The sequence below is a fragment of the Heteronotia binoei genome, chromosome 3, assembly GCF_032191835.1.
Source record: "Heteronotia binoei isolate CCM8104 ecotype False Entrance Well chromosome 3, APGP_CSIRO_Hbin_v1, whole genome shotgun sequence".
NCBI classification, from domain to species: domain Eukaryota; kingdom Metazoa; phylum Chordata; class Lepidosauria; order Squamata; family Gekkonidae; genus Heteronotia; species Heteronotia binoei.
Genome location: NC_083225.1, coordinates 194,064,215 through 194,076,493, shown reverse-complemented (window position 1 = coordinate 194,076,493; position 12,279 = coordinate 194,064,215). Strand labels below are relative to the sequence as shown.

Here is a 12,279-nt window from a genome sequence, read left to right as displayed (position 1 = left end):
AATTTCAGTATTCACCATATGCGCTGCCGAAGCGAGCACATGGAAGTTTTATTCGAGGTTCGAGCTTTCGTGCGTAAGCACACCTCCTCAGTCTCTGAGCTCATATCTAGAATAAAACTTGGTTGGTCTCAAGGGTGACCAAACTTGCTTAACATAAGAGCCACAGAGAATAAATGTCAGACGTTTGAGAGCTGCAAGACATGAACGTCAGATGTTTGAGAGCCGCAAGAGAGGGAGGAAGGGAGGGAGGAAGGAAGGAAGGAAGGAAGGAAGGAAGGAAGGAAGGAAGGAAGGAAGGAAGGAAGGAAGGAAGGAAGGAAGGAAGGAAAATTGAGGGGGGGGAGGGAGGAAAGAAAACAACTTTAACTTTAAATGCCTTCTCCAAGCCAGTGGCTGGCTTGGCTAGGAGAAGTGAATTTAAAAAGGCCTTTTCCAAGCCAGATCTTGGGGCAATGGGGACTTTGAGAGCCACACAATATGTGTGAAAAAGCCGCACACGGCTCCCGAGCCACAGTTTGACCACCCTTGGTCTTAAAGGTACCACGGGACTCAAACTTCGTTTTACTGCTTCAGAGCAACACGGCTGCCCTGCCCGGATCAATATAGTGTGCAGTCCGACATCCCTTTCTTTTAGCGCCTATTTTAATTCTACTTCTATTTAATCCGGCATTGCCTGTTTTGAATTATGCCTGTTTTTTTTTCATCATGGCTACCAAGCTGATTATATATTTGGTGAGTCTTTTGGAAGTCATGTCGTACTTTAGATTGGGGTGGCGGGGTGGGCAGCAACCTCAGAAAGAGCCTTCTTGGTGGTAGCACCCAAATCCCCAGGGAGATTTTTTTCTGTCTCCCTCTATTGGTGTCTTTCACCAACAAGTGAAGAAGACTCCTTGGTCTTGTTATCTGCAATAATCATGATTGACCCTCCTCTTTGGTTCCGGTATGGTTTGTTTATATGTTTTTACTGGATAATTTTGAAATTTTTCAGTCTTGTTTTGAATGGTTTCAATGTTCTTTTTTAAAAATCTGTGCCACCTTAGGAACCCTGATTAATTGAAAACGCAGCATTACAAGAAAAAAAATGCTTTAAATAAATAATATACGTTGTCACTGTTTACAAAATGTATATCCCCATCTTCCTGTGCATGCAAGGGCGGCTAACCATTTAAAACAGGAGCGGCCAACGGTAGCTCTCCTAACCCTACAACTCCCATCAGCCCCAGCCATTGGCCATGCTGGCTGGGACTGATGGGAGTTGTAGGCAAAAAACATCTGGAAAGTTACCATTGGCCACCCCTGATTTAGAAGACACCTGATGCAATTGCATTTATAAAGCCATTATAAGAAAGACATTCAAGAGAGCCGGTTTGGTGTAGTGGTTAAGTGTGCAGACTCTTATCTGGGAGAACTGGGTTTGATTTCCCACTCCTCCACTTGCAGCTGCTGGAATGGCCTTGGGTCAGCCAGAGCTCTCTTATCTGGGAGAACCGGGTTTGATTCTCCACTCCTCCACCTGCACCTGCTGGAATGGCCTTGGGTCAGCCAGAGCTCTCTTATCTGGGAGAACCAGGTTTGATTCCCCACTCCTCCACTTGCAGCTGCTAGAATGGCCTTGGGTCAGCCAGAGCTCTCTTCTCTGGGAGAACCGGGTTTGATTCCCCACTCCTCCACTTGCACCTGCTGGAATGGCCTTGGGTCAGCCAGAGCTCTCTTATCTGGGAGAACCGGGTTTGATTCCCCACTCCTCCACTTGCAGCTGCTGGAATGGCCTCGGGTCAGCCAGAGCTCTCTTATGTGGGAGAACAGGGTTTGATTCCCCGCTCCTCCACTTGCAGCTGCTGGAATGGCCTTGGGACAGCCAGAGCTCTCTTATCTGGAAGAACCGGGTTTGATTCCCCACTCCTCCACCTGCACCTGCTGGAATGGCCTTGGGTCAGCCAGAGCTCTTTTATCTGGGAGAACCGGGTTTGATTCCCCCCTCCTTCACTTGCAGCTGCTGGAATGGCCTTGGGTCAGCCAGAACTCTATTATCTGGGAGAACCGGGTTTGATTCCCCACTCCTCCACTTGCAGCTGCTGGAATGGCCTTGGGTCAGCCATAGCTCGGTTATCTGGGAGAACCGGGTTTGATTCCCCCACTCCTCCATTTGCAGCTGCTGGAATGACCTTGGGTCAGCCATAGCTCTGGCAGAGGTTGTCCTTGAAAGGGCAGCTTCTGTCAGAGCTCTCTTAGCCCCACCCACCTCACAGGGTGTCTGTTGTTAGGGAAGAGGGTAAAGGAGATTGTGAGCTGCTCTGAGACTCTGACATTCAGTGTGGGATATAAATCCAATATCATCATCATCATCAGAAGCCATTATAATGAAAAACACATAAGAACATAAGAGAAGCCATGTTAGATCAGGCCTGTGGCCCGTCCAGTCCAAAACCCCCAAGTGCCATCAGGAGGTCCACCAGTGAGGCCAGGACACTAGAAGCCCTCCCACTGTGCCCCCCCTCTCCAAGCCCCAAGAATACAGAACATCACTTGCCCCAGGCAGAGAGTTCCAACAATAAGCTAACAGCCACTGATGGACCTCTGCTCCAGATGTTTATCCAATCCCCTCTTGAAGCTGTCTATGCTTGCAACCGCCGCCACCTCCTGTGGCAGTGAATTCCATGTGTAGGACCAGAACCAATGGGTTGAAATTAAATCAGAAGAGTTTCCGGCTCAACATTAAAAAGAACTTCCTGACCGTTAGAGCAATTCCTCAGTGGAACAGGCTTCCTCCTTGGGAGGTCGTGGGCTCTCCTTCCTTGGAGGTTTCTAAACAGAGGATAGATGGCCATCTGACAGCAATGAAGATCCTGTGAATTTAGGGGGAGTTGTTTGTGAGTTTCCTGCATTGTGCAGGGGGTTGGACTAGATGACCCTGGGAGTCCCTTCCAACTCTAGGATTCCTGACACTTAGAGTGGTTCCTCAGTGGAACAGGCTTCCTCCTCTGTAGTTGGTGGGCTCTCCTTCCTTGGAGGTTTTTCAACAGAGGCTAGATGGCCATCTGACAGCGATGAAGATCCTGTGAATTTAGGGGGAGGTCTTTGTGAGTTTCCTACACAGTGCAGGGGGTTGGACTAGATGACCCTGGAGGTCCCTTCCAACTCTATGATTCTATTCCTTCCTTCCTTGGGCTCTCCTTCCTTGGAGGTTTTTCAACAGAGGCTAGATGGCCATCTGACAGCGATGAAGATCCTGTGAATTTAGGGGGAGGTCTTTGTGAGTTTCCTACATTGTGCAGGGGGTTGGACTAGATGACCCTGGAGGTCCCTTCCAACTCTATGATTCTATTCCTTCCTTGGGCTCTCCTTCCTTGGAGGTTTTTCAACAGAGGCTAGATGGCCATCTGACAGCGATGAAGATCCTGTGAATTTAGGGGGAGGTCTTTGTGAGTTTCCTACACAGTGCAGGGGGTTGGACTAGATGACCCTGGAGGTCCCTTCCAACTCTATGATTCTATTCCTTCCTTCCTTGGGCTCTCCTTCCTTGGAGGTTTTTCAACAGAGGCTAGATGGCCATCTGACAGCGATGAAGATCCTGTGAATTTAGGGGGAGGTCTTTGTGAGTTTCCTACATTGTGCAGGGGGTTGGACTAGATGACCCTGGAGGTCCCTTCCAACTCTAAGATTCTATTCCTTCCTTCCTTGGGCTCTCCTTCCTTGGAGATTTTTCAACAGAGGCTAGATGGCCCTCTGACAGCAATGAGGATCCTGTGCATTTAGGGGGAGGGGTTTGTGAGTTTCCTGCATTGTGCAGGGGGTTGGACTAGATGACCCTGGAGGTCCCTTCCAACTCTAGGATTCTATGATTCTAACCGCCCTTTGAAGGGGAAGGACTTCCTCTTATCCGTTCTTACACAAAACCACACATCATTAAAACAGCTTTTAAAAGAGTCAGAAAAACAGAATTAAAATATAGACTGGGGTTTTTTTTTGCGGCAGCAGCCCCCACCCCTCCCTCTTGATTCCCCAGAGCCCCACTGCTTGGCAACCAGAGGCGCTCTCTGCGCGTGCCCCGCTGACACTCCGACTTCTTCTCTTTTGCCCCAGCCCGGACAAGAGCTATGCCTTGGTGGGTTCTGCCGACGGCACCCTCTTCCTCTGGAACGTCGAGACCGGCCATCTAGCGAGCAGCTTGCCAGGAGTTCACGGGTGAGCATCTCGGAGGGGCAGGCTGCAAAACCATAGAGCTGGGAGCGCAGGAGAGGCGAGGTCATAGAGTTACAAGCCGCGTGAAAGACTGCATGATGTCTGCAAGCTGGATGGCGCCTAACGCAGAAGGCGTTTTGCCGGAAAAGAGGTGCCGGAGCTCATTAGCGCACCTCGTTGGCACGTTTTATTTCTTTCTTTTGATTTGATTTGATTTCCCTCCCGCCCTCCCCGCCGAAGCAGGCTCAGGGCGGCTAACAACATTAAATCAATACATTGAGTACAATAATCTTCGAAGCAATAACTAATTTAACAATTTAATTAAAATTCTAAAATTAACAAAATTGGTAAAATTGACATCCTGGTGCTATTAAAACAGATGGTAAATTTTTCTTAGCAGTCTTTCTCTTTCATCGGTGAAGGCCATCCTAAAACGGATGGTCTTGCAGGCCCTGTGGAACTGTTCAAAGTCCCGCAGGGCCCGCGTTTCTTCCGGGAGCTGGTTCCATAGGTGTGGAGCCACTACAGAGAAAGCCCGGGTGCGGGTACTCTGTAGTTTTACCTCTCTCAGCCCGGGGATAATCAGCAGGTCCTTCCCTGCTGACCTCAGTGCTCTCTGGGGTTCATATGGGGAAAGATGGTCCCTCAGGTAGGCAGGTCCTCAGCCATATAGGGCTTTAAAGGTGATAACCAGCAGTTTGTAACGAATCCGGTATGTAACTGGCAGCCAGTGCAGTCCGCGCAGCCCCGGCTGTATGTGCTCCCACTTTGGGAGCCCCAATAGCAGTCTAGCCGCCGCATTCTGCACCAGCTGCAGCTTCCGGATTCGGCACATATATATGCAGTGGAGAAAACGATGCTAAGTAATATAGTAATGTATAAAGCAGGAGTCAAGTGGCACCTTTAAGACCAACCAGTTTTTATTTAGAACGTAAGCTTTCGTGTGCTCAGACGAGGAATCCGGCACAGGGAGCAAAGCCAATACAGAGCTGAGCAGAGCCCTACAGAGCTGGTAGGCAGTGGCCCAGAATGCAACATGGTACAGATTGAAGAACCAATGACAGTGAAGTAAAACGATCTGGTAGGGAGTGGTTTAGAATGTAAAATGGTACAAGGACAGAATAGTCAACTTAACAAATTGAGCAAACCTTTGATCTGAGCAGCATGAGCATGCGAAAGCAAAAAAACAGCAGTATGCAGTTTGGTGTAGTGGTTAAGTGGGAGAACCGGGTTTGATTCCCCGCTCCTCCACTTGCACCTGCTGGGATGGCCTTGGGTCAGCCACAGCTCTGGCAGAGGTTGTCCTTGAACAGGCAGCTGCTGCTCACAGGTTGTCTGTTGTGGGGGTAGAAGATATGGGAGACTGTAAGCCGCTCTGAGACTCTGTCCTTGAAAGGGCAGCTGCTGAGAGAGCCCTCTCAGCCCCACTCACCTCACAGGGTGTCTGTTGTGGGGGGAGAAGATATGGGAGATTGTAAGCCCCTCTGAGACTCTGTCCTTGAAAGGAAAGCTGCTGGGAGAGCCCTTTCAGCCCCACCCACCTCACAGGGTGTCTGTTGTGGGGGGAGAATGTAAAGGAGGTTGGTTAAGCCGCTATGAGTCTGTAATTCAGAGAGAAGGGCGGGGTATAAATCTACAGTTCTTCTTATTCAGTAAAATTAACAAATTGAGCAAACCTTTGATCTGAGCAGCACGAGCCTGCGAAAGCCACAAAACAGCAGTATGTCAAAATGTGAGCTTGTCTGTCAATGACAATGGGAGATGGGTTCAATACATGGGCCAAATACCATCCCTGGGCCAAAAGAAGTTCAACTTCAGAATACCCGCGCACGGGCCTTTTCTGTCGCGGCCCCATACCTTTGGAATCAGCTCCCAGAGGAGGTGCGGGCCCTGCGGAGCCTTGATCAGTTCCGCAGGGCCTGCAAGACCACCCTCTTCAAGCTGGCGTTTATGAACTGCTGAATTATAAGTGTGTAACAAAGGAAAACGCCAAAACGGTCCGGTTCAGGGACCTTGCTATTATTAGGTCAACTGACAGGGATAGCGTCAAACAACAATGTTACTGTCAGACTTACTGTCAGATTTAGATTTAGTAATGTTTTAATTAAGTATTGATTGCTTTTAATATAATAATAATAATAATAATAATAATAATAATAATAATAATAATAATAATAATAATAATAATAATAATAATAATAGATTTTATTTGTATCCCGCCCTCCCTGCACAAGCGGCTCAGGGCGGCTAACAGCATTCTATACATTTACATTAATGGATAAGAACTTTAAATTTAACAATTAAAAGATTAAACATATAAAAACCAGTCCGTATATTTAAAATACATAATTTAAGTTAATTTAAATTTATCTTTATCTGGCAGCGATAGTGATATTCTGACGCTGGTTCTGCCAGTTTGAGTAGTTCCCTAGTAATGTAGATGGCGGATCCCTCGTTCACAGCAACTCAGCAGTCGATGTCGGTGTATGCTTGTTTAAAAAGGACGGTCTTGCAGGCCCTGCGGAACTGGTCGAGGTTCCGCAGGGCCCGCGCTTCCTCCGGGAGCTGATTCCACAGTGCAGGGGCCGCAGCTGAAAAGGCCCGTGCTCTGGTGTTCTGGAGCCTGACCTCTCTCGGCCCGGGGATGGTCATTTTATTTTTTTCCGACTGACCTCAGTGCCCTCTGGGGTTCATATGGGTTCATATGCTAATTTTAATGTTTTATTACTGTATTGTTTATTTACGGATGCTGTTAGCCGCCCTGAGCCTGCTTTGGCGGGGGAGGGCAGGATACAAATAAAATTTTACTTACTTTACTTACTAATGGGATAAGCAACCAAAGTCCCTGTTCGAGTGTGCCAATGCAGCTAAAAGAGAAATACATTGGACGGTGATGTTCTTGTCCACCTAATTTACTTTTTGACGTGTAAACATAATTCTAGTTTGTCTTAAAGCTGCCCCTTGACTCCTGCTTTGTTCAGCTGCTTCAGACCAACGCTTGGATCTATAGTAATATATAATAATATGACGTGGGAAATACTGACCTTGATGGACCAAGGGCTTGACTCAGGGTGAGGCAGCTTCGTGGGTGTGTAGACAACCCACCCTCAGCCACTCCCCCCCCCCCGTTCAGTGGTGTTGTGCCCCCCAAGAACTTCAGGGGAAGACCAATAAAGGCGAATTTCAACTCTACTGCATGGATTCTGCTTGTGCCTTGAGAGATACCAGAATGAACTAAGCACCGAAAAGGTTACAAAGTCGACAGTATATTTACGTTTTAAACAGAGCAATGTAGCATGTACGTAACATCAACTTCTCTAATTGTTTCTACAATATAGTAAAGAATACCAACAAAGTAACAAAATGTATCCCGAACACTATAAATTACAATAGCCACATTTCCAAAATCCATATAAAAAAAGGTAAAGGTCGTCTCCCTGTGCAAGCACCAGTCGTTTCCGACTCTGGGGTGATGTTGCTTTCACAACGTTTTCACAGCAGACTTTTTTACAGGGTGGTTTTGCCATTGCCTTCCCCAGTCATCTACGCTTTCCCCCCAGCAAGCTGGGGACTCATTTGACCGACCTCGGAAGGATGGAAGGCTGAGTCAACCTGGAGCCGGCTACCTGAACCAGCTTCCGCTGGGTTCGAACTCAGGTCGTGAGCAGAGCTTGGACTGCAGGACTGCAGCTTTACCACTCTGTGCCACGGGGCTCTTATAAAAGGTCAAGGTAGTCCCCTGTGCAAGCACCAGTCGTTTCCGACTCTGGGGTGACGTCGCATCACAGCATTTTCACAGCAGGCATTTTTACAGCGTGGTTTGCCATTGCCTTCCCCAGTCATCTATGCTTTCCCCCCAGCAAGCTGGGCACTCATTTGACCGACCTCGGAAGGATGGAAGGCTGAGTCAACCTCGAGCTGGCTACCTGAACGCAGCTTCCGCTGGGATAGAACTTGTCTGACAGAATTCAGGTCGTGAGCAGAGGGCTCCGACTGCAGTACTGCCACTCTGGGCTCATACCAACAAAGTACCAAAATGTATACCGAACGCTATAAATTACAATAGCCACATTTCCAAGATCCGTATAGGCAGGGCTTCCTTTGTAGAAAAAGCTCAGCAGGATCTCACTTGCATATTAGGCCGTACCCCTGCAACCAAGCCAGCCGGAACTGCATTCCTGCGCATTCCTGCTCAAAGCATCCCTGCGTATAGGCAGTGTCTCCTCATGACCTCATGCTGTTTCGCTCCTTTTCCAACTTCAGTAGAAACGTCCACAAGTTCGTTTCAATTAATACTGATCTGGAGCTGTGCACTTGGAGGAAATTCGACCGAGGCCCACAAGAAGAGAGAAAGAGAACTCCCCTCTTCTGGAACTTGAGGCAGTTTTGATACCCTTCTTCTGCTCAGTCTCTCATGCAAATATTTTCTAACAGAGCCACAGAATACATCTCTTGTAGAAGAATCTTGAGAGTCCCTTGGACTGCAAGAAGATCCAATCAGTCAGTCCTAAGGGAAATCAACCCAGACTGTTCCCTGGAAGGTCAGATGCTGAAGCTGGAGCTCAAATACTTATGGTCACAAAATGAGAAGGGAGCACTCCCTGGAGAAGACTCTTGAGAGTCTCTTGGACTCCAAGAAGATCAAATCAGTCAGTCCTAAGGGAAATCAACCCAGACTGTTCCCTGGAAGGTCAGATGCTGAAGCTGAAGCTCAAATACTTATGGTCACAAAATGAGAAGGGAACACTCCCTGGAGAAGACTCTTGAGAGTCTCTTGGACTCCAAGAAGATCAAATCAGTCAGTCCTAAGGGAAATCAACCCAGATTGTTCCCTGGAAGGTCAGATGCTGAAGCTGAAGCTCAAATACTTTGACCACCAAAGGAGAATGGAGCCCAGAGATCAGTCAGTCCTAAGGGAAATCAACCCTGACTGTTCCCTGGAAGGTCAGATGCTGAAGCTGAAGGTCAAATACTTTGGCTACCAAATGAGAAGGGAGCACTCCCTGGAGAAGACTCTTGAGAGTCCTTTGGACTGCAAGAAGATCAGATCAGTCAGTCCTAAGGGAAATCAACCCAGACTGTTCCCTGGAAGGTCAGATGCTGAAGCTGGAGCTGAAATATTTTGGCCACCAAAAGAGAAGGGAGCGCTTCCTGGAGAAGTCCCTGATGCTGGGAAAGACAGAAGGCCAAAGAAGAAGGGGACGGCAAAAGAGGAGATGGCTGGACAGCGTTACTGATGTAACAAACACGGATCTGAGCAGACTTCGGAGGATGGTGGAAGACAGGAGGGCCTGGCGTGACTTGGTCCATGGGGTCGCAAAGAGTCGGACTTGATGTGTGACTGAACAACAACAAACGTCTCTTGGTATACATGTTGGTACTTCGTTGGTATTATTTGCCAGAGTGGATAGCATATTGTAGAAACAATTAGAGAAATAAATGTTATATACGAACTGCATTGCATTTAGAAAGTAAATATACCATAGACTTTGCAACTTTTTCAGTGCTTAGTTTATCCTGGTATGACTCATACCAAAGCATGTCAGATATCCTCGGTGCCTTGAAAAAGGGAGAAGTGACTGGGTCGCCCTCTGTTTTTCTCTTCCCTCCCCTCCAGGTCTTCGGTGAACGGGGTTGCCTGGTCTCCCTCCGGACTGTACATCGGAAGCGTCGACCAGTGCAGGAAGCTGGTCTTGTGGACGTAGCCCCCGTCCTGGGGTCAAGCGGTGAAGGACTCCTCTGTTGTCGTTGGCCTGTCCTTCCCAGTTCCCTGTGGCGTGTGCTGGGTTACCAGCAAGCGGCCAGGTCTTCCTCAGACTTGGATTTCCTCAGACTTGGACCTGCACCCTGGATTTCTCTCTTTGAGATGCCACCATCGACGACGTTTTAACGAGGGACTTTTGAGGACCGGGGTGTGGCGGCTTCGGCCTAACGGCAAAGGCCTCCCCCAAAGGCTGAGGGCCTCAGTCTCAGCAGAGTTTTCTTCCCTTTTCCTTTTAGGGAATCCCTGAAGCACTGCTTAGATCCCTTTCCGAAAGACAGGCTTGAGGTGATAGATTGGCCAACGGTTATTAACCTTCCTCGAGTCTCCTACCCACCAGGTGAGGAGGAGAACCCTGTCGTAGAGTAGTGGAAGGCGGAAGGGCAGAGCCCATGTGGAGAATGTTCCGGTACGTCTTTGTCCGTAAGCCACAAAGCCACTGAGAAAGGGTTTCTGGCACAAGGCCTCAAGCCGGTGCAAGCCCAGACATTTCCAGCTCAAAGTCTGTCTGGAAGAAAATGATAGAAAAGGCCTTTCTCTGCCTCAGCCACGAGAGAACCACTGCTGGGCGTGACAGGACGAGAGAGGGATTAACACTACACAAGATGGCTTCACGCTTTCGCAGTAAACACTGTCCGCCTGAGCTTTCTATTCCCTACATCACAGCAATGTCCTGATTAGTTGCACGGGCCCGAAGGAGAGAGAGAAATGTTGGTCACGTTTTTAATGTTAATCTGACTGCTCTTTTGTAGATATAAACCAGTTGGCTGGTTATGATTGGGAGTTGGCATGAATGTTCTAGGGAGTGTCACGTTTCTCAGAGGTGAAATTGCAACCAGCCTGTAGAGTGCGATTCTTCAGAAAGAGTCGTGACAGCTGCAAGCATCGCCAGCTTCAAGAGGGGATTGGATAAACATATGGAGCAGAGGTCCATCAGTGGCTATTAGCCACAGCGTATCATTGGAACTATCTGTCTGGGGCAGTGATGTTCTGTATTCTGGGTGCTTGGGGGGGCAACAGTGGGAGGGCTTCTGGTGTCCTGGCTCCACTGGTGGACATCCTGATGGCGCCTGGTTCTTTTGGCCACTGTGTGACACAGAGTGTTGGACTGGATGGGTCACTGGCCTAATCCAGCATGGCTACTCTTATGTCTGGGGCAAGTGATGCTCTTTATTCTTGGTGCTTGGGAGGGGCAACAGTGGGAGGGCTTCTGGTGTCCTAGCCACACTGATGGACGTCCTGATGGGGCCTGGTTTTTTTGGCCCCTGTGTGACTGGATGGGCCACTGGCCTGATCCAACATGGCTACTCTTATGTCGTTAACCCATGGAATTCACTGCCACAGGAAATGGTGGAGGCTACAAGCATAGGCAGCTTCAAGAGGGGACCGGATAAACATCTGGAGCAGAGGTCCATCAGTGGCTATTAGCCACAGAGTATTGATGTCTGGGGCTCTGTATTCTTGGTGCTTGGGGGCCAACGGTGGGAGGGGCTTCTGGAGTTCCGGCCCTGCTGGTGGACCTCTTGATGGCCCCTGGGTTTTGGCCACTGTGTGACACAGAGTGTTGGACTGGATGGGCCATTGGCCTGATCCAACATGGCTTCTCTTCTGTACTCATGTCTGGGGCAGTGATGCTCTGTCTTCTTGGTGCTTGGGGGGGGGGCAAGAGTGGAAGGTGTGGCGGAACCGGCCCGATTCTGCCTTCAGACCCGGTCCCGTCAGCTCCCTATTGAGTCGCCAACTCCTGGAGGGAGCTAGTGTGACGGAACCGGCCCGATTCTGCCTTCAGACCCGGTCCCGTCAGCTCCCTATGGAGTCGCCAACTCCTGGAGGGAGCTATTTCTCCTCCTGCCCCTTGGGCTCGCTGCCACCACCTGCTCAGTCTAGGGGTTCAGATTGAGAGGAACAGGACTCCCAATCCCCCTCTCCGGTTATGAGGCCCGGCCTCAAGGTCCTCTGCCACCCTGTACTTGGGTTTCACAGAGACCTCAGCACTTCTTTGGGGCACCCCTGGAGGATTGGCACCTTATCCAACTGCATGCCTTCCTCCTCCCCCGGGGCCCCCTTCTTAACACAGCGTGGTCTAAAGCGGTTTGGGGATCTAGGTGGTACAGAGATTGACTGCCAGCATTTAAAACAGAAAAACTATTTATTTACAAAGAGAAAAAGATAGGGAAAGAAAAACAAAACAAAAACAGTTGCGTTTAAAAAGTTAGCACAGCACAGCACACGCACAGCAAACAGCCTGACAAACAAAATGTGTTATAAACGCGTCCTGCTGGCCCTGATCTAAACTTGCCCTGTCTTGTGAATTACTTACTTAGTCTGCCTGCCTG

The 12,279-nt window shown here is 49.1% G+C and overlaps 1 protein-coding gene across 1 annotated transcript in view; it reads left to right on the top strand.

Moving 5' to 3' along the window:
• Window positions 1-10,874, top strand: part of LOC132569173 (disintegrin and metalloproteinase domain-containing protein 9-like) — a 58,716-nt gene extending 47,842 nt beyond the window's left edge. Inside the window, exons 16-17 of the mRNA XM_060235362.1 lie at window positions 4,084-4,185; window positions 9,800-10,874. Of these exons, the coding sequence (XP_060091345.1) occupies window positions 4,084-4,185; window positions 9,800-9,887 (190 nt within the window). The 3' untranslated portion in view covers window positions 9,888-10,874. The remainder of the gene's footprint in view (window positions 1-4,083; window positions 4,186-9,799) is intronic.
• The last annotated feature ends 1,405 nt before the right edge of the window (window positions 10,875-12,279 follow it).